The sequence below is a fragment of the Mirounga leonina genome, unplaced genomic scaffold (assembly GCF_011800145.1).
Source record: "Mirounga leonina isolate KUSES-001 unplaced genomic scaffold, KU_Mleo_1.0 Mir_115, whole genome shotgun sequence".
Classification (NCBI taxonomy): domain Eukaryota; kingdom Metazoa; phylum Chordata; class Mammalia; order Carnivora; family Phocidae; genus Mirounga; species Mirounga leonina.
In genome coordinates, this window is record NW_023270268.1 from 36,669,597 (window position 1) to 36,692,057 (window position 22,461).

At 47.2% G+C, this 22,461-nt stretch overlaps 1 protein-coding gene across 4 annotated transcripts in view; it reads left to right on the forward strand.

Annotated features, from left to right (window-relative positions):
* The window catches only part of PXYLP1 (2-phosphoxylose phosphatase 1), a 69,486-nt gene extending 60,311 nt beyond the window's left edge, over positions 1 to 9,175 (forward strand). For all 4 annotated transcript variants that reach the window (XM_034995943.1, XM_034995937.1, XM_034995951.1 and 1 more), the window contains 2 exons: positions 2,978 to 3,117; positions 7,739 to 9,175. In XM_034995943.1, the coding sequence (XP_034851834.1) occupies positions 2,978 to 3,117; positions 7,739 to 8,679 (1,081 nt within the window). In that variant the 3' untranslated portion in view covers positions 8,680 to 9,175. The remainder of the gene's footprint in view (positions 1 to 2,977; positions 3,118 to 7,738) is intronic.
* Positions 9,176 to 22,461: the final 13,286 nt, after the last annotated feature.

The window sequence follows — 22,461 nt, forward strand, 5'->3', positions numbered from 1 at the left end:
CGGGAGATTCTGGCTAACTCAACTTAGCAGGATTTTTGCTAAAACGGAGCAATACAAAGATGGATATAAGTCCAAAGAATATGGAAGTCCTAAAGTTGAGGCCTAGTTGGAAAGAGGGTTCAGAGGAGCCTAACTATAGTTTACTCAAAGAGAGTCTTTATCACAGCAGTTTCATGCATATTTCCATTGAAATCTGAATATTTTAATAAACCAGTATAGGAACTTGCCATATTCATTGCTACAGATTATGGGAGGCCTGGACTTTCCATAAAGCATCTAAGGATGGGGTACTTCCCAGTCAAATTCATTCACACATGTTTTGGAGTATCTGCCACATGCCCGGTACCCTCTTGGCTCCAGGGGTGGGGGCATGGGACTCCGCAGGCAGGATCTGGTCATTTAGATCCAGGACAGGCCCAGGGACTCAGGTTACCTGGTCCTCGTCTTGTTAAAAAGATCCAGCCATTTGCTCTCTCTTCTGTAAGTGAAGTTTTTCTTCCAAGAGTCACCATCTTTCCAGACCAAAAACAAGTTCTCATGTATACAGTTAGATATTAGCATATCATTAAGCAGTCAGATGTCCTGAAAAGCTGGGATAGCTGAGCAAACACTTCCAGTAGTGAAATTTCATTCCTGAAATTGGCAGCAAAACCTTCTCAGATCCTCAAAAATCACCAACCCAAAATAATGGCCTGGAGCAGAACATTTGACTCCTGTTGATGGATGGCCTTTGTGTATGTGGATTCATATTGGCAGCCTCATTGTCAGTCTGGAACTCTTATTCCCCAGTTTGCAAATATTTCTGTGTTTTAGCCTCGGGAATAATAACATACCGTCTGTTTTTATGGAAAGAGTGCCCTGCAGCAATCCAGGATGATTTAGACGATACCGTGTCAGGATTAGCATTTTCTAAATTTAGAACATTTTTTTAAAGATGGGCTCCTTTTTAGTTTTACGTTTTTGAAAGATAATAAAAGCATTTTATTTTATTTATTTTTTTTTTTTTAAAGATTTTATTTATTTGCGAGAGAGAGAATGAGAGACAGAGAGCATGAGAGGGAGGAGGGTCAGAGGGAGAAGCAGACTCCCTGCTGAGCAGGGAGCCCGATGTGGGACTCGATCCCGGGACTCCAGGATCATGACCTGAGCCAAAGGCAGTCGCTTAACCAACTGAGCCACCCAGGCGCCCTAATAAAAGCATTTTAGCAGCCAAAGTTAACTGGGCTTTCAGACAGGAGAGGTCTGCCATTAGAACAATTAGTCCTTGCTTCCTTTCATGCTGATTTAGCTTAGCTGGGAACTCGTCTTACCTGTTCACGTCTTACCTGTTCACTTCCGTTCAGCTGGAGAATGTATATACATTCATAGGCCATTTCATTATTTCAAAGAAAAGGTGTGTATATTCATAGGTCATCTCATTATTCGGAGAAAATGTGTATATATTTGTAGGTCATTTCATAGTTCAGGGAAATTGTATACTAGCAACCAGAAAGATAAATTAAATCTTGATTTACCCCCATGTACTTCATGGCAGAAATATAAATAATGTCAGGTATTCTAAGAAAAGAGACGTTTTTTAGCTTTTCGTTACCACCCCACATAAAATGAGATACTTGTATGTACAAAATGCATAGTGAATTGTAGAGAGCTATAGAGATCTTGGTTATCTTAACCAGTTAGTTTTCTTCAAAGGAGATTTCCCAGAGGTCAGTTAAGGATTACTGAGGTGAAGGCTGAGGTAGGTTTGCTAGGAGGAAGGGGCGGTGTGTGGAAAGTCTTGGACGCATGAAAGAACAAGGTGGTTGGGGGGACAGAAGGCGCTGGGTTGTGTGGGACCAGCGCCCAGCATTAGACCGGAGAGGGTGGGGAGCCCTGAGCCTCAAAGTGAGGTGGGGCCAGGACAGACTGCAAGGCCAGGGGCACGGGTCCTGGGGGAAGGTAGCAGTGTACAGGAGTGGGACAACCGGCCTTGCTTTTAAGTCGACCTCGGGCTGTTCAGAAGGCAAGCTTAGGCCGCAGGTAGGCCAAAGAGGAGCCCAGGCCTTACCGACAAAAGCTGCCTGAGCCAGAACCCAGGCAGTGGCCGCAGGGATGCAGGAGAGAGGGGCAGAGAAGCCCCAGGAGGACTGGCACATCTGCAGGATTGGGTAGCAGATGGCATGCATGGGAGCAGGGGAGGGAGAAATCAGGGAGGACTCCCAGCCTGGGCCTTGTCTGGTAGCAGCTGGTAGACTCCTGAGGAGGGAGACAGGAGGGGCACGGGTTGGGGATCTGGGAGGGGGAGGGCAAAGCTGACTCCCACAGTGCCCGGAATGATGGATGCTTCAGCAGAGGTTGGGGGCCCAGGCTGACCTCATGGAACGTCAGGGGTCGAGCAGTAATGATACTGGAATTTCAAAGTAATTGAGCCGGGACGCCTGGGTGGCTCAGTCATTTAAGCATCTGCCTTCCACTCAGGTCATGATCTCAGGGTCCTGGGATCGAGTCCCGCATCGGGCTCCCTGCTCTGCAGGGAGCCTGCTTCTCCCTCTGCCTGCCGGTCCCCCTGCTTGTGCGCTCCCTGTCTCTCTCTCTCCCTCTCTGACAAATAAATAAATAAAATCTTTATTTAAAAAAAAAAAAGTGATTGAGCCAAGAGCGCCTGGGTGGCTCAGTCCGTTAAGCATCCAACTCTTGATTTTGGCTCAGGTCATGACCTCAGGGTCCTGAGATCCAGCCCGGTGTCGGGCTCCGCGCTCAGCAGGGATCTGCTTCTCTCCTTCCTCTCCCTCTGTCCCTCCCCTTGCTCCTGCGCACTCGCTCTCTCAAAATAAATATGTAAAATCTTTAAAAAAAAAAAAGTCAAAATGATTGAGCCAGGACCTGTTGTTATGGGTGAGCAGGGCGTGACACAGCTGGGATTTTGCTGGCTGAAGTTGAAACCCTTGTGGACTGTTTGGAGCATAGTGACCACTAATTCTCTGTGTCGTCTCTTTAGGAAACCGTATCACCCTAAACTGGAAGCTTTCGTTAGTCACATGTCGAAAGGATCCGGAGCCTCTTTCGAAAGCCCCTTACACTCCCTGCCTCTTTACCCCAATCACCCACTGTGTGAGATGGGAGAGCTCACGCAGACAGGTATGTGTGACGTCCATCGGCTCCCTCCTTCTCCTGCGCTCTCTTCCGAGTGGCATATGTTGGAGCAAACGCTCCTGGGCAAGGTGCTGTGGGCTCACAGGGATGACTAAGGACGGGCGCCTCGGGGAGCTCTGAGTCCACCAAGGTATCTAAATGAACATCTGATTTCTAAAAAATTAAAAATAACCCTTTTTCTTAGTGCAAGAGCAGTATATGTCAATGGAAGAGAAATTAGGAAAGACAGTCAAGCAAAAGGAAGAGAAGTTTAACATACCTATAATCCCAATCCACCGAAGAAATTAGTCATCTTAAAAAAAAAAAAACATTAGTCATCTTTTTTCATGTGTCCGTGTGCGTGCACACACTAAACACACTCTTTCATAACCTACTTTTTCATTTAACAGTACATTGTGATAATCTTTCCCTGTCGATAAATATTCATGAACAGCATCATTTCTGGTGTCTCCATATTATCCCACTATTACTGGGCCATAATTTATGTAACCAATCCCATGTTCTTAGAAACTTCAAAGAAAATGACCTGATCAGTTCTCATGTGCGAGATCTCAGGAGCAAACACATATGGCAGATCCCCAGTGAGCACAGAGTTTGTTTGGCCGAGTGTGTCCCTCACAGAAGCCCACCTTTCCCTCTGCAGCCCTGTTCGTACCATTCATTACACAGCCAGTTTCCGGATGTCAGGGCAGGTTGGCGAGTTAACTGGGGGGCTACCTCTGTTAGGAAGAGAAGGAACTGGGAGCCCCCCAGTAGGTTCTAGCTTCTTCCTACTTCAGTCTGGGACCTCAAAGGACCTTTGCATGGTCACCAGCCTTTTTGGAAGAATTGAGAGGACCTATCGGCCGTGTTGTTTCCTCATCCCACAAGTACCGTGGGACCTCAACTCTGATGGAAGGAAGGTCTCTGTCCTGTGGTTGGCCCTGCGGAGTTTGGCCATGTTTTTGAAGCCATTATTATTGGGGAGAATGATAGTGACAGAGTGGGCAAAGCTGAAGGCTCTGGAAGACTAGCCTTGAGTAAGGAGTTTTGTCAAAAGCTTTTGATAGGGCGCCTGGGTGGCTCAGTTGGTTGGGCGACTGCCTTCGGCTCAGGTCATGATCCCGGAGTCCCGGGATCGAGTCCCACATCGGGCTCCCTGCTCGGCAGGGAGTCTGCTTCTCCCTCTGACCCTCCTCCCTCTCATGCTGTCTCTCATTCTCTCTCGCAAATAAATAAAATCTTAAAAAAAAAAAAAGCTTTTGATAATTAGTTCTGTGTGCTCAAGGTTTGCCGTGGTTTAAAACAGGAGTTCGCCTCTGACCAGACCAAGCACCCCTTTGTGTAACAAATATTTTGTGGTGCTCCCTTCACTCTCCTGAAGTGAAATTCAAATAAAATTATAACCTTTCTAGATACAAAATTGTAAAGAAGAGCAGTTATATCAGGCACCGTAACTATAATATAAAGGAGAAACGAAAGGAAATGAATTTATTATATAATGCTGTGTGTCTCAGTATAAAAGCCTGAGCACACCCTCACTAGGAAACAGAATGGCATAGTTCATTGTTTACACTTAAATGCTTAAATGTAGATTGGCAGACCGAGGGATATTATATGGGGAACTCTAACACCACGTTTTGGGACATGATTTTTTTAACAAGTTCTGACCAAAATAAAATACAGATGTCCCTTAATTTCTGTTGCATTTCTGGAAAAATCAGTGCATGTTAATGGTATGCAAAAATGGTTTTGTATTTATGATACAAAAAAACAGACTCTAGGCTAAAGTATTTAAATAGGTTTTTCACACATGGTAGTATCTTGTGGTACATTCAAAAGTTAATGTGGGTCAGAGAACAGTTCCTTGGGGAGACTGCCTGGCTCCGTGGCCCCCACCCAGTAGGTGTCCAGAATGTTCCTCCCCATATTATTGTGACAACTCAACCCCCCAAGCCCTCCCTGAGAGCAGAGCCAGGCTTGCTGAGAACGATTGGTTAGTAGACCTTCTCGTTGCAAGTAACAGAAATCAACTCCAGCAGAAGAGGGACATTTATTGTACGGATTCAGGGTGACTCCAGACTCTGAGGGCAAGAATATGACCAGGCCTCCAGAAACTGGAACCAGGAATAAGAAATCTGTCTATCCCAGCCTTTGTGGTTTTGCTCCGTGTCTGTCCACAGAGGGACAGTCCTGGCCACACCTAGAGATGAACTGCAAGTCCAAATTCTTGAGAGAGTAAGAAAGAGAAAATCTGACGGGGTCCTTCAGGGTCAGTGTCCATCAGCCGGCTCGGAGGTCAGGGCAACTGTGCACTGAGCAGTGGGGGCCTGCCCAGCCTCTGGATCCACGGGCTGTTCCCCGAGAAGAGGTTGGGGGAGCTGTCCCTCACACACTTAGAGACACTCATTCATGCCTACCTTTCTTCTCAGTTGTTCTGTTATCTACATCGTTTTCTAAATCGGCATTACTCGAGAAATCATTTTCACGGTACTGTTTGCTCCTGTTCCCTAATTTTCTTTTAATGCTCACTTTTATCTTCTATTTTAAATTTCATTAAAAATGCACAGCTGTTAGAATAACCATTTATAACTGAAACACTTTTGGCACCCCACAGTAACTATATAAGACCGATAATTAGTGCCTACTCTATTCAAGATGCTTTGGCAGCTGCTGAGTGTAGGGGGGCGGGGAGTGGCTGGATGAATAGATGCTCCACGCCTTGTCCTAAAGGAGCATGCAGCTGCTGCAGGACGCTCAGCGATCACAGCTCAAGTCCTGGAGATCCAGTGGAACGGGAACAGGAAGGAATTCTTGGTCTGCCCTGGAGGAGGAAGAAGGAAGACTACAGAGCCCGCAGTATTGGAGCCAGGCACTGGATGAGGATTTCTCTAGGCTGGGAAAGGGGAAGGGCATGACCAAGGTCATGAAGATATGGGCGGTGTTTGGAGAGGCTAAGAGGCCTTAACTGGCTAGAACTTAGTATTTCTGCCTGAAAAGACCGGGAGGAAGTGCTACGAGCAGGGACTAGGAGGGCAAGGTTGGGCCCAGATAGGGGCTGGAGTGCCAGCCACCTCTGCCACTCTTCACAGTGATTGGCTCGGGGCCTCAGTTTCCTCAGCTATGAAATAAAGAAAAGAGGGAATAATAATAACATGCCTACCTTATCGGGGTTTTGTGAGGATGAAAGGAGAAAGGTCTGGCATACGAGAAGCCCTCAACCCTAATACATGCAGCCTAGGAATATAAGGCAGGCCCAGAGGTGAACTGGGGCCAGACACAGATTCTTAATGTTTGTCATCATGGTTTGCCTCTTTTTGCAAACCATTCTGGAAATGCCTAAGACCTGTGTCAGCCCAGATCTCTGAGGGAGTTCTGCGCTCGATATTTTTCCTTCAGAAGGGGACGCAGGTGTCCTTTGTGATGTTTTCCTGAGCTGTTCCCCCTTCCTGGGCCAGTGCAGTGCCCTCTGTCTCATGCATCGCAGCCTCGAGTTGTCTCAGGTTTTCACACCGTTTGTGCATCTGAGTAAGCAACATTGGTCATGAACTGGTCTGGGGGGGCCTGAGTGTGGTTGACCCTCAGAGAATTCAGATCTGTTACTGAGATTCCATCCCCCTCCATCCTGTTGCCTGGAGGGTGAGCTTGCTTTCTTCTTGGATTGTCTTCTCCTGCTTGAAGATAAGGCTTTGCTTTTCTTTCTTTCTTTTTTTTTTTTAAAGATAGTTTGTTACCATACTGTGGTAGTTCAAAACTAAAACTTTTTAAGCTTTTACTTGACAGGTAAATTTAAAATTCTTGTTCCTATCCATGTTCCTTTTGCCCCATTTCTGTGCCCCCATCTCCTCAGGTAACCATTGCTATTGGTTTCTTATGCATCTTTCCAAAGTTTCTTTATGCAAAACACAAACAACTACAAATACACATTCTTATTTTTCCCTCATTTTTATTTAAAAGGAGTATAATACATGTACTGTTCTGCACTTTGCTTTTTTTTTTTCCAAATATTCTATCTGGGTGTCTGAGAGATCATTCCATCTCTCTGCAGACAGAATGTCCTTGATGAGCCAGTAATGCCCAGGAGGATTAGGTGGAATGTACCTAGAAGTTTGGCAGCAAGCCTTCACTTGGGAGAGTAGGGAGAATGAGGCGAAGGAGAGAACCTCCCAACAGTGAGGGGACTAAGCAGCCAGCAGCACCTTTTTCTCTTTACCTGACTGATTTCCATGGTCCCTCCCTGCACACTAAAGAATGCTGTGTCCCTAGGCAGGAGGGAGAAAGTTCTCCTTAAGCCCATGCCAATTACAGCCTTGACATCTGCCAGGAAGCTTGACTGCTGCCCTCCCAGACCCCCCAGTCACAATGCCCCCTCCCAGGGAAGGGAGGGATTGAGCAGATGGTCCTGGTGCTCCCCTCCTCTGCTCATCCCTTCATGGATAACCCCAAGGGGCTCCCCTCATGAGTTCCTGCAAACCCATTCTTGTAGCTTCCACACGCTGGGGAATGGTTTTGATTATATTCTCATGCACTGATGAAAGCACTGCAGAGTTGGCCACTGACTCGGACTCCCTTTGCTCCTTCTTTTGCTGAGCTGGTAGTGAGGACGGTTTGTGTCCCTGTGTTTCAGGAGTCGTGCAGCATTTGCAGAATGGCCAGCTGCTGAGGGACATCTATCTAAAGAAACACAGACTCCTACCGAGTGACTGGTCCACAGACCAGCTTTACTTGGAGACCACTGGGAAAAGCCGGACCCTACAAAGTGGGCTGGCCTTGCTTTATGGCTTTCTCCCCGATTTTGACTGGAAGAAGATTCATTTTAGGCACCAGCCGAGCGCTCTGTTCTGCTCTGGAAACTGCTATTGCCCCGTGAGAAACCAGTATCTGGAAAAGGAGCAGCGTCGGCAGTACCTCTTACGTTTGAAAAACAGCCAGCTGGAGAGGACCTACGAGGACATGGCCAGGATCGTGGACGTCCCCACCAAGCAGCTTCGAGCTGCCAACCCCATAGACTCCATGCTCTGCCGCTTCTGCCACAATGTCAGCTTCCCATGCACTAGGAATGGTTGTATTGACATGGAGCACTTCAAGGTGATCAAGACACATCAGATAGAAGACGAGAGAGAGAGGCGGGAGAAGAAGCTTTATCTGAGCTATGCGCTCCTGGGCGCCCACCCCATCCTCAACCAGACCATCAGCCGGATGCAGCGCGCCGCGAAGGGCAGGAGAGAGGAGGTCTTTGCCCTCTACTCTGCTCACGATGTCACTCTGTCACCAGTTCTCAGTGCCTTGGGCCTTATGGAAGCCAGATTCCCAAGGTTTGCAGCCAGGTTGATCTTGGAGCTCTGGCAAGACAGAGAAAAGCCCAGTGAGCATTCTGTCCGGATTCTTTATAATGGCGTCGATGTCACATTCCACACCTCTTTTTGCCAGGACCACCACAAGCATTCTTCCAAGCCTATGTGCCCCCTCGAAAACTTAGTCCGATTTGTCAAAAGGGACATGTTTGTGGCCCTGGGGAGTAGCGGTAGTACCAATTACTATGATGCATGTCACGGGGAAGGATTCTAAAAGGAAGGCAGTGCGGTGCCGATAGAATCTATGCGAATACAGACGGATGGGAAGGGTGCACTTCTAGTTCTATCCAGTGCCAAGGGTCTAAGATTTTTGACTTACAAAGGCTAGAAATCATGTTGGAGCCACATAGATGGTCGGGTTGAACGGGAAGTACACTGTTAGAATCAAGTACGTGAGTTACTTGGTACATCACGGCCAGTTCACAGAGAGAGGAAGGTACTTTCATCATAGCCCGACTTTGCTTATGATGCCAGAAGAATATTTCAGTACCCAGAGTTGCCAATCCACATGTGTATTATTTCGATCTGACTATATGATGGAACCAGCAAACCTCCGCCAAAATTTTCTTCAGATGGGACCATTTTGCCTTGTCCCTGTTCAGCAAAACATTTCCTGCAGTGATTTATCTAAAATAGGGGTTGGGCGCCTGGGTGGCTCAGTCGGTTAAGCGACTGCCTTCGGCTCAGGTCATGATCCCGGAGTCCTGGGATCGAGTCCCGCATCGGGCTCCCTGCTCGGCAGGGAGTCTGCTTCTCCCTCTGACCCTCCTCCCTCTCATGCTGTCTCTCATTCTCGCTCTCAAATAAATAAAATCTTTAAAAAAAAAAAAAAATAGGGGTTGACACATTTTTTTCTGTACGGGGCCAGATAGTAAAGGTTTTAGACTCGGGGGACCCAGAGGCCACATACAGTCATGTGGCACGAAAGCAACCATAGACAGACAACGTGAACAAATGAACGTGTGGCTGTGTTCACGGCCCGGGGTTGCTGACCCCCGATCTCAAAAACACAGGCTCTACCACATTTGCACTTTCAGCACTTTGAGAACCAGTTGAATACAAAGAATTATTCAGTGGTGCCTCCAGGAACTTCTGCGAGAAACACCGAATTTGGTCTGTCGCTGGTGTTACAACGAAACTTGAGGGGAAATAAACATCAAATCAGAATGAATCATAGAAAAATCATTAGGATAATACATGATGTTCATGATGATTATGGTAGAAGATAGTTTTAAGTATGTTTTAAATATTTGTCTGCTGTAGTCTATTTGCTGTATAGGCTGAAATTTTTGTATTCCACTTAGTATTTTTATAGTCTAGGAAAGTATTTTCTAAGACTGGTTTTAGATGTGCTCTTATTCGTAGGTAATATTCAACTTACCGTACCTGCTTGGTGGTTAGAAGGAAGCCAGAAGCTGAATTCAGGCATTTTCTTCCAGTAAAACTAATTATGGCTCATTCCCTTTGACAAGCCATAGAATTGGATCAATTTTTAAACCGTTTTCATCGATTTCAAATGGTAAATTCTAATTGATTTTCAAATAAGTTTTTGGAAGAACTTTGTTACTAGATAGTTGAAAAATCTTTATAAGATATTTTATATATTAGAAGCAATTGTAATTAAATCTGTGGTTTCTGAACTACAATGGTGCTAGTTCCATGTGAAGAAACGTAAAGTGCAAGTGAGAATCTCCAGTGTTGTTGGCATTCCAAACTTTTCTTTGTTTTTGTCTAATGTTGCCTTTGGATACGTCTGTTTCTATAAATAAATTTTTGAAGAATACTCATACATACAAGTCATGGTTTGTACCTACAAGTCACTCTAGTTCTTTTCAAGTAGGTTCCAATATTTTAGAAATTTATGTTTTTTGTTTTTTGGGTTTTTTTGGTGTAAGTAAAAACGTTTAAATTAGAAAACTCCCAGGTACGCGTGGAAAAGGGAGGCCAGGCAGTGCTGGGCCTGGAGGGGCCAGGGCTTGCTGCTCTGACAGCAGCATCTGGGCTCCGGGGGCTGGGGGGACGTGCACAGCCAGTGGCCTTGGACTGGTTTAAAATCTATCTTAATTGCTTCTTTGATTGCTGAAAATCACGTGTTGTCTCTTGCGTATTTAAAGCCTAATCAGTTGTTTTTTGCTCCCACTCACAGTATATCTGAATTAGAACTGCTAAACACAGCTTGAAGACTTAAAACTAAAAGTGGATCAGAAGATATTTTAAAAATCAGTTTCAGGGGCACCTGGGTGGCTCAGTCGGTTAAGCGTCTGACTCTTGATTTTGGCTCAGGTCATGATCTCAGGGTTGTGAGATCGAGCCTCGCCACGTCAGGCTCAGGCTCTGGGGTCAGCAGGGAGTCTGCTTGAGAGTCTCTCCTCCACCCTCTCCCTCTGCCCCTCCCCCCTGTTCTGGGGTGGGGCACTCTCTCTGGCTCGCTCTCTCAAATAAATCTTTAAAAAGAATCAGTTTGAAACATCTGTTGGTAAAGGTAAATATTTTGGATAAGAGCCAACATTAAAAGCATAGATAAAGCTTTTGCCTCCCAAGACGTAAGGTACGCACATTATTAACATATCTTCCTCAGTATCAAGTTCTGAGACATCTCACTCCATAAACAAACACTGAGCACTGAGCCGAGATTAATGCATTTAGTTCTTGGTTTCTGGACAATGGTCTTAATGACAGTTCATGGCAGGTGTGGGTGTATACATGTGCAAATTCAGCTGTCTTGTTTTTATGATTAAAATTAATACATGCACACTGGAAAACAAACTATACTGAAAACTTCAAAAGTGAAGTTCTCCTCTAGTTCCACCTCCAGAGAGAACACTGAGCTGTTTGACAGATATTCTTCCAGAAATTTTCCATGCAGATGTAGAACTATATGTAATTTTTAAATAGCAATAAGATCACTTTTATATATATTGTTCTGTGACTTGCTTCCCTTAAAATATATTTTATTATTTTGTCTCCTTCAACAGTATGTCTTAAACATATTTCTCATTAACTTGCTTCCCCTAACAGTATGTCTTGGGGATATTTCCACATTGAGATAGATAGGTAGGTAGGTAGATAGGTAGCTCTTTTTATAGCCAGTGCATAATATTTAACGGTACACATAACACAAGATTTTAAAATATCATTAAAATGGTACCTGGGGGCGCCTGGGTGGCTCAGTCGGCTAAGCGTCTGCCTTTGGCTCAAGTCCCGATCCTGGGACTGAGCCCTGTGTTGGGCTCTCTGCTCAGTGGGGAGCCTGCTTCTCCCTATCCCTCTGCCTGCCGCTCCCCCTGCTTGTGCTCTGGCGCGCTCTCTCTCTCTCTCTGTCAAATTAAAAAAACAAACAAACAATGGCACCTAGGTGGTGCAGTCGGTTAAGCATCCGGCTCTTGGTTTCGGCTCAGGTCATGCATGATCTTAGGATCTTGAGATCCAGCCTGGCGTCAGGCTCTGAGCTTAGGGTGGAGTCTGCTTAAGACTCTCTCTCTTTCAAATAAATAAAGCTTTAAAAAAAAAACAAAAAATGAACAAGACTGAAACTTAAAACCAAGGTACTAAAATGGGGCCACAGGCTTTTCAGGTACACAGAAAAAGCAGAAGCCAGCAATTGTATGTGTTAATTTTGTAGCCCAACTGAATAGTTAACCCTTTTTTCAATATAGCTATAGATATTAATATACCAGAGTATTCTCCACTTTCACTTATAAACAGAACTGAAGAACTTAATACTGCTATTAAGCCTATTGGAGGGTCTTCAAAGCTATAGCAGAATTAGGCTTTGGGGGGCACCTGGGTGGCTCAGTCTTTAAGCGTTTGCCTTTGGCTCAGGTCATGATCCCAGGGTCCTGGGATCGAGCCCCGCATCGGGCTCCCTGCTTGGCGGGAAACCTGCTTCTCCCTCTCCCACTCCCCCTGCTTGTGTTCCTTCTCTCGCTGTGTCTCTCTCGCTATCAAATAAATAAAATTTTTCAAAAAAAAAAAAAAAAAGAATTAGGCTTTGGAAAGAAAAAGAAAGTGATTCCTTTCTCTAGGACCCCTAGACTGATACTGGAGAGGCAGGGATGCATGCTTCCATTTCTGTGAATCTTCAGGAAGCCTTCTGAAAAGATTTAGCAACCCAGCTAGTGTGGGTGTAGCCCAGCTGCAAGTCAAAAGCAGAGAACAGCCAGGGTTTACACTGCAGTTCTGGCTTGGATGGTGGCCAGAGTTCCAGCCTGGGCACCAGTTAGCTCCCATTGCTCAAGGCCACTGAACTAAATGTTGGGCTTGTACCCCTGTATAGTGCCTACCCCGTGGCCATCTCATGAATAATAATAGCTTCTGCTTAAGAGGAAGCAGCTGAATTCCAAGGGTCTGGTCAGGTTTTCCTGGCCCCTGAAGCCCATCTGCCAGCTGAGCCTGGCCTTGACGAGGAGCAGGTGTTCCTGAAGGGTCTGCTGGGCTCCTCCCAGAGCTGCAGAGCCCCCCAGCAGGGGGTGGCCTGAGGCCTTTGTGGGCTCATGCTTCCCTTGAGGGGCCCCACAAGCATTTCTTTATCAATCAAACAACCCTCTCAAGAAGTTCCTATTACCCCTAATACAAATGAGGAAAGAGGCTGGATTGGAGGTTGGGGGCAGGGGATGAAGTGACTTTTCCAAAGGAAGAGTGAAAGCCTAGAGTCTAACCCACGCGTATGTGAACTTTACAGTGTGTGTGCTCTGTAACACACCATGGAAAAGGCTTTTCCTAGACTAATCCTCCCAATAGCCCTACAATATACCATATTTGCTGGTGAATATCAATGAGTACTAAAACATAGTGGGGTTACAACTGTTATAAATTTAAATCTAAATGAACAGGAGACTATTCCAACTGTGCCTCTGACCATCTGTGGTTGCCGTTTTTGGTAAGAAAAAACTATTATATAATGTAAAACTCATCTTGGCTGTAATGCTATATTATACTCAGCCATTAGGGGATAGCGGCAAATATTTTTAGCCTTCATTTTAGCCTTCAGCCTACAGGCTTGTATCTGTAAAGGAGATAGGGTAGTTTGGGGATGTGTTTTAATAGGGAGGACAGCTGTCCTGGTTTGCCTGGGACTGACGAGTTTCCCAGGATGCGGGACTCCCCTTGCTAAAACTGAGCAGGTTCCAGGCACGCTGGGACAAGCTGGTTACCCCAGTGTGACATGGGACACGTCTTAGGTAGTACCATCATTCCCACTTTCGAGAGACAGCTAAGTCTGATGGAGTGACTCATCGGAGGTTTCCCGTAGCTAGCTAGTGTGCAGTGGAGGTGGGACTCCAAGCTACTGTCCATTTAACTTGAAGGACCATGTTCTTAAGCAGGATGTGATGGTGCCTCTCATAACTATTTAGGACTATTGGGTTACATGCAACAGAAACCTGAGTACAGTGGTTAAGCAAACAAAGCCTTTCATTTTCTCCAGTGGCCCTACCATGTCATCAGGAACCCAGACTGCTGTTTACATCTTACTGGCCAGAACAGGGTCCCTTGGCCCACCTCCATTGCAAAGGAATCTAGAAAAGTGAGTATTTTTGCTGGGCACCTTGCTGTCTCCAATCAAGCGCCTCTTAACAAGGAAGAAGGGGGAGTGGATACTGGGTAGAGGACTCGCAGCAGCTACCACATCCCCCAAAGCCACCACTGGGACTCAAGTGGGTGCTGCCGCACCCAAACCCCTGCTTCAGGACTCTCTCCCCAGGGTCTGGGTGTACGCGCAAAGTGGCAGTGCCTCCTTCCCAGGATGGCCACATCCGATGTCAAGGCAAGGGCAGGGATTGAAAACCCCGGGGAGAACCCTGAAGGGCCATCCCAGCGTCAGTGCTCCACACAGGGTCAGCTGAGGCCTCCTGACTACATCACAGCCCACTTCTGCCTCTCCTGCTGCCTTCCCTTCCTCCACAGCATTGGCCCCAAGAACATTCCCCGGTACACTTCCCGCATACACCCCTGTCTGAGTCTGCTCCTGGGAACCAACTTGCAGCAGAGGGCAAGCAAATCCTAGGCCTGAGGCCTCTGCGAGTCTGGGCAGAAAAACTAGAGTCATTTACTTGAAAGGGATAATGTATCTATTGATCACAAATTTCTTCTATAACTGCCTTTGAGGGGCTTATTTTATTGTGGAAGTTAAGTAAGCACACAAGAAGCAGTAGGAGAAACTTGATCCTGAACAGCCCAAAGCTGATTACAGACAGTTGTTATACCAAGATTTCCCATTTACTGAACACACACCAGGGGCTGGGCACTGGGCTAAGCACTCAACTGACATAGCCTTTATGTCTCACAAGATGTGTAAGCATTTTTTATCTTCATTGTATAGGTAAGGAGACTGAGGCTCAGAGGTAGACATCTGCCCAGGATCCCACAGTCAGTAGGAAGTGGCAGATCCAGGGCTGGAACATGGGTCATCCTAGACAACAAAGCTCTTCCAGGTCCCTTGGCACACCTTGTCCTCTGCCACCTTATTCCACTACCCTCATACAAGTGAATTAGTAGAACCTGAAACCGGGGGTATAGCTGAGTGGACCCTAGTCCAGGGAATGATCTCTGCTACATTCATGTTTCTAGCTCCTTTCCTTTCTCTTCCCATTTTTTTAAAAGATTTTATTAATTTATTTATTAGAGAGAGAGAGCATGAGCAGGGGGAGGGGCAGAGGGAGAGGAATAGGGAGAAGCAGACTCCCCACTGAGCAGGGAGCCCGATGCAGGGCTCCATCCCAGGACCCTGGGATCATGACCTGAGCCGAAGGCAGACGCTTAACGACTGAGCCACCCAGGTGCTCCTCTTCCCACTTTTTTCTAATGCAGCATTTCCAAGAAAGTAGGATCACCTTACAGGGTTGTTTTAGCCTGGGGTCTAAAAGCAGCCTGAGAAAAAAACCTTTAGTGTAGATGTTTATTAGGGAATGTGGTTCCAAGGAGCAGAAGTGAAGGACAGGGAAGGGGAGAAAGGGGAGAGGGAAAGCTGCAGGGAAGGTGCATACGGAGCTGATACGGTGACTGGTTGCTGTAGCCAGACCCGCCTGAGAAACCTGAGACACATCCGAACGGTTCACCTGGAGGAAGACTGGGGTAGGGGGGACATTTATCCCTGGCTCCCATCCTCCGCTGTCTGCCCCGCACTTCTGGGCTGGACATGCATCAGGGCAGAGGGTTTGTCTGGGAACTCTGGCATCTGAGAAGCCCTGGGGCAGAAAGCAAAAGAATGAGATGCTGTCAGGTCCTGGGCCCAGTCACCACAACAGTGGCCCACAAAGACATGAGGCCAAGAGGATCGGGAGCGGAGCAGGAGTGTGTTTGTTGTGAGGACGAGCCAGCATTCACTGAGTGCTTCAGTGTCTCGGGCACCGTGCTGTGCTTTAGAAGCAAAATTTGTTTCAGCCTCATAGCCGTTCGGTGGCTTGAAATCATCCTTATTGTCTCCCATTTTTAAGATGGAGAAGGAAACCAAGAGGAGAGGTCCCCTGCCAAGTCCTCACAGCAGGGAAGTGGCAGAACTGGGAGTCAAAGCCTCGGACTCCCGAGCCCTTGCTCATAATCATGACCCCATCATAGTAAACATTCCTCCGAGGCCCCATGTAAAGTATGTGTGAGGGCTTACTCACATGCTAAATCCACAGTCAGTATTCCCCTCTGACATGTGGACTGCACAGTTGCAGCAGCGCAAATCAAACCATGCCCTCCTTGTTAAAACCCCTTGGTCCTCCTCTCCCTTCTAGATTAAATCCAAGCTCCCAAAAGTGACTCACGAGGCCCTTCATGGTCTGACTCCCACTTACCTCTCCAGCTTTGTTACTTGCAAGGCCAAAGGGGTTGTGCACAGACTGCCATTGTTGATGCATTTTTGCGTACCCGGGGGAGAGGAAACAGGTTAATGTCATCATGTGGGATGCCAAGTTTGCAGAATCTCTGAAGGGGACAGTCCTGTCCTGTCCACAGCCCCCCCCCCCCCCCCCCCCCCCCCGCAACAAATCTTCCTCAGGACCTAGCAACCTCCGAGTCTTTCACTTTCTTCTCCTTCCCCATTTGTGTCTGGAGTCGGGTTTCACAGAAAGGGGAAGAGCTTTGGAACCACACAGACTGAGTTTAAAAACCAGTTCCACATCACTTCCCAGCTGTGAGACCTCGGATGCCCCATCTGTAAACTGTGGATGAGACCTCCCATGAGAGTGTACATAAAGCACCAGGCACATGGGACACCTCTACGATCACTACTGCCCCTAAGTTACTCTTTCTTTGAACTGCTCTGAGAACCAAACCAGCTGGAGTCAGAATATGTCCCTGCCCGTTAAGCCAGGAAGCCCATCTGGAGGCATAACATGCTCCAGGCATAACTGGGAGACACAACTACCTGGGCTCATGCGCTTCCCTTTGGGGGAGAAAAGAACTCGAATCTTCTGAGTCCTGCCTTGGTGCCCAATGCCATATTTGACACCTTATATAAACATCTCAGCCATTCCCAAAGGGAAATTAAGCTCATAGCTCATCCTTTCCCCCACGTTTCCTTCGTTGTCTGTATCTAACCTCCATCTTTGTGCCTTAGAGTTACTGCCCATTGCAGAAGAAGCAGTCGACCACAGGGTCCAGCAAAGGAATGGGAGTCATTGGCTTAGGTCCATTGGTCTAGCCCCTCCTTGGCCCCTAGAGAAGCTGAAGCAGCAGCCCAGGAAGTGACATGCACCTGGACAGAAGACAGATCCTGCCCTCAGTGCCTCAGCTTTAGGGAGTTGCTCCCCTCCATGTCCTGGGAGAGAAGGGTAAGATGTTCCTCCTCCATTCTCCCTCCTCCCCCATGGCTGGTGGGCTCCTTGCAGCAGTGACCGGGAAGGGCAAGTCCTCCCGGTTGGCAGCTGTCTGGCTTCCTCTTAGCTTGGGAGTCAAGCATGTCTTGGTTAAGCACTTCCTGAGTGAGAAATCCTTTCAGGAGCCTTTCCTCAAGCTGGCCAGAGATTGGGCTCCCACAAGCCTGAAGTTTAGCTTTGGAGTGGGCCAGGCCAAGAGGATCGGGAGCGGAGCAGGAGTGTGTTTGTTGTGAGGACGAGCCAGCATTCACTGAGCGCTTCAGTGTGAATGCTGGCTCTCTACTGGATGTGAATGGGGAGCCACACTGCCCTCTACTGGCAACTTGGCCTGGCCCTTGTTCTACAGTTTTTCCTCTCCTGGTTCCCCACACCAGAGGAGGCCTCTTTCCCAGCAAACTGAAGCTCCCTCTGGTGGCCTAGGAGCCAACTCTTCCCTCCGCTTGCCTATATAGTAGTCCACGCTTATCCTTGAGGGATACATTCCGAGACCCCCAGTGGATGCCTCAAACCGCGGATAGTACTGAACCCTATATATACAATGATTTTTCCTATACAAACGGACCTATGATAAAGTTTAATTTATAAATTAGGCACAGTAAGACATTAACAATATTAACTAATAATGAAATAGAACCATTATAACAATATACTGTAATAAAATTTCTGTGAATGAGGTCTCTCTCCCTCACCTCTCCCTCCATCAAAATATTGTGCTGCACTCACCCTCCTTCTTATGATGATGTGAGATGATAAAATGCCTATATGATGAGACGAAGTGAGGTGAACCATGTAGGCACTGTGATGTAGCGTTAGGCTACTATGGACCTTCTGACTATAACCCGGAAGGAGGATCATATGCTTCCCAACCACGGACCACAACTGCTGGTAGCTGAAACCTTGGAAAGCAAAATGGCAAATACAGGGGTGTGTGTGTTATTGTATTGTCTTCAGGAGGTAGCAAATAGAAACACACTCTGTATCCAGATGGTTTCACCCCAGCTGCCCTTTTGTCCCACCAGTGACCCAGCTGTTCGGCATTCTCAACAATTGGCTCCCTGATGGATGGACTGATCATTAAATCGACCTTCAACTGATGGATCCTGATGGACTACTGTCCATCTGAAAAATTAACCCTAAATGACTGGCCGGTTGGCTGATTAAGTTTCTAAACCACAAATCATTTGATTGACCTAATGGCTTTCTAAATGACCTACTAACACTAAATAACTAAACATCTGATAAGCTTGAACTACCTGCCTGCTGAGTCTTCCACTAACCAGCTGAATCACTGCCCAGCAGAGGACTTGCAGACTGACATCCTGACTCCAGAAGTAAGGTAACAGAAGGATGGAAGGAGAGGCTGCCCCTTCCTCATGTCCTGACTCCTCTAGGGGCTTGGGGCCCTACTTTTCTCCCCTCTAGTGCCACTTGAAAACTGCAGAGAGGGAAACAGACCTTCTGATCTACCTCTAGTGAGGTTCTTAACCAGGGACCAATAGATGGGTCTCAATTTTGTTTTCAAAATAGTATGGATATATAGCCATGTTTATCTGAAAGAGAGTTCACAGCTTTTATTGGATCCAGCACACACATACAGGTTCAGAACTACTGCTCTGGGAAAACCCTCAGCAAACATTCACATAAGCAAAACCCTTACCTGAATTCAAACCCCATTTATCCCTCCCAACAGGCCAGGGTGGCAGGAAGATAACTAGGAAAAGTCAGAATCATAATGGACATGGATGTAGTAGAAAGGATAAAGACTGAGCAGTGTGTGAAGTTTCCAAAGAGAAGCCCAAAGAGTCAATATGTGTCCTTTTGGCCTGGAGGCCACACTTAGCCCAAGATGGCAGGGCATCTTCAGTTCTGGGCATTTATCAGGGCCCTTGTCTGGGGCATGTAGTATATGTGAGTATATGATCATGGGTAGCTATATGGCTGTATTTACACACCAACTGTGCTCACAAGGGTGGGTATAACAGAGCTGTATGGCTAGGTGAATGAATGTCCTTTGGGTCAAAGCATGCATCTGAAGTTTTGAGAATAAATTCGCACATGTGCTCACTCGAGGACCCCTTGAGTGTTTTTTGGAGTTGAGACAGATTAGGAGTAAGAATTTCACAAAGCGAAATCATCTGCAGCCATGACAGCAGCCCACACCAGAAATCTGGGAATGCTCAACTCCTCCCTCACCCTGAGCCCTCGTCATCCACTTCAGTCTACACTGCCACTGCCACCATGAGCGCTCTCTCTCTATATATATATACAAAGATTATTTGTCACACAGAGAGAGAGCACAAGCAGGGGAAGCGGCAGGCAGAGGGAGAAGCAGGCTCCCCGCTGAGCAGGGAGCCCGATGTGGGACTCGATCCCAGGACCCTGGGATCATGACCTGAGAAGGCAGATGCTTAACTAACTGAGTCACCCAGGCATCCTCCACCATGAGCTCTTATCACATCTCCCTGGACTACAGCTGGGTCCTCAATGCCCTCCCTTGGCGACCCTTCCCGACCACAGCCACAGTGACCTAAATAAAATGAAATTAGGGGCGCAGCGCACCCCTGCCTGAAAGGGAGACCACCTTTAGACTGTCAGAGGACGACGCCATCTCCTCAGTAACTCAAAGGTCCTTTCAAGGCCGTTGCCGTGATCATTGGGGTCTCTGGGCTCTCGAGGCCCCAGAATTTGGACGCATGGCCTCAGCCTGGTCCTAAGTCACACCTCAAGGTTTTGGCTCTGATGCCTCTTCCTCCAGGCCCTAATGCGCTGCCCCTACATCTGGCATCTTGGAGATTCTCACAAACCGCTGTAATTGCCCAAATACAGTTTGCAATTAAAACTGACAGAAGACCCAAGTCCATTCTAACCCAGGACCCCTCTCCGTGGAAAGAGCAGCCAAGAGAGGACGCAGTTCCATGGCCAGCGTGGCCCAGGCGTACACGTCTCTTCCCCGCGCAGGGGAACAGGAGCCGCAACGTGAAAACAGAAACGCGCGTGCGCCAAGTAACTAGGAACTACGACTCCCAGAATCCTTCTGAAAGAGACTTCATTTCCCAGAAAGGCCCCTGAGGTCCCCACCCCGGAACTGCGCTTCTTTTTGAAAGCGAAACGGGGGACGAGCCTGGCAGTGGAGATGGTTTCAGAATGGGTAGAATGGAACGAAGTTTCGTGGAGTATTTGCCTCCAGAGGTCGTTGGTGAGTCAGAGAAACCGGGACTTTGGAGGAAAAGGACCTGGCCGCGCGCAGCCCTTCCGCGCTTCTCCCGTCAGTGTTCCGGTCCCTCTGCCCGCCCAGCTCAGCGGTCCGCTCCCGCTGCTTACTCTGGCTTTGCCTGGCTGCTCCACACCCTGCCCGCCTCCCGGCGTTTCTGAAGCTAGGGGCCTGCAGCCATGCAGTCCCGGTACCCCTTGTTCCCTGCGTTGCCTGTCTTCCGCTGGGAATTCATGCTGGATGGAATTCTTTTAACAACTCTGAACATTTCTACAGAATCTTGGTTGGTCAGTATTCCGTTATATCTGCATAACGGCATCTTAAGGAATATGCAGCCCCTTCTCAGCCCAGTTAGTTAGAAGACAAGGGACATCGAAGAGAAAATATTCGTGAGATATATAAAAGACTAATAATCCAAATATAGATCAAGAAGACAAAGGCAACTCAATTGAAAAATGGACAAAGAGTAAGAACAGGCAATTCACAGAATCAGAAATACAGTTAACAACAACCAAAAAACCACTAAGATTTACTAATAATCAAGAAAATACAAGATAAAACAGCAGTAAGATGTTTATTTTCACACACAAAAAAAGCTATCAAATCGTTAAAAAGAGTAATAGGGTTTCTGACATAAAGCCCGTTCACAGAGTTCAACTGGTACACTGTTTTTCGTAGGCAATTGGGCTGTGCTTATCACTATTAAAATGTCTTGCATTCCCTCTGAGGTGGGGAGCAGCTGAGGAAGAGTGGGTGGGGTCGGGGGAGGGGGTAGACGGAGTGGGAGGAGCTAGAGGACTGGACGTAATGGCTGGGGCTGGCCTCATGGGCGTAAAAGCGGTGGGGGGCGGGGGCATAAAGGACTGGGTTGTGACGGGAGGGGTCTGTAGAACTGGAAGTGATTTAAAAGGACTGGGATTGATTGGGAAAGGGACCAAGGTTTGGAGGATGCATTGAGGACCCAGCTGTAGGGACTAAGAGCTTGAAAGGATGGGGGAGGAAGTGAGAACAAATGGCAGTAGGAGGATTAGGAGGGATTAGAAAGGAAGAAACTTCATGAGAGGGACAGGCAGGGATTAGGAAAGTAAAATGGAAACACCTGCCTTTCAGGGAGTTGACCTAGAGCCACTGCATTACAACACTTGCCAACATGGAACAAGGCCCCCGTGGAAGAATGAGGTTTGTTAGCAAACAGGAAACACTGACTTTCAGAGTGCTACTAACTGTGCCTTGCAGAGTTCTTTTACTTCCTCTTGTCTTGACTCTGTTAGCACATTGTAGTTTGTTTCTAAAAGCAACCTGGTATCTTTAAAGACCCCTGAGTCTGAAATCTCTGACGGTTGAATGGCTTGTATCTCTCTCATGTGATCCTCAGGCATAAAATAGGCATTAAAGCTGCTTCAAGTGGAAACTTACTTCGTCATTCCTAAAACTCAGGGAAATGCCCTAAATCCTGGGAGTGCGTGAACAATGGGTCTCTCTCTAATGGAGTGCAAGTATGCATAAAGGGGTGCAGATCCCAAGACTCTTCCACTTCTCTTGGTTTGAGGCAAGCATTCTTTGAGGAAGTAGAGGACCCTGTGGTCACTGGCTTTCTCTGTGGTTCATGCTGTTTTCCACACAGTGAATCACAGGGAACCCAGACAGCAAGAATCAACAAAGGGAGAGGGCTGTCAAAGGCTGATTTGTCTCCCTAAAAATTCATGTGACTGTATTTGGAGATAAGACCCTTAAAGAGGTGTTTAAATCAAAATGAGACCATTTTAGGTGGGCCTTAATCCAATCTGACTGGTCTCCTTATTTGAATAGTAAATTTGGACACAAAAAAACCCCACCAGGGATTTGCACACACAGAGAAAAGGCCATGTGAGAGCATGGCAGGAGGGCAGCCATCTGCAAACCAAGGAGACAGGCCTCAGAGGACACCAACCCTTGCTAACATCTTGATCCTGGGTTAACATCCTCCAGAACGGTGATAAAATTA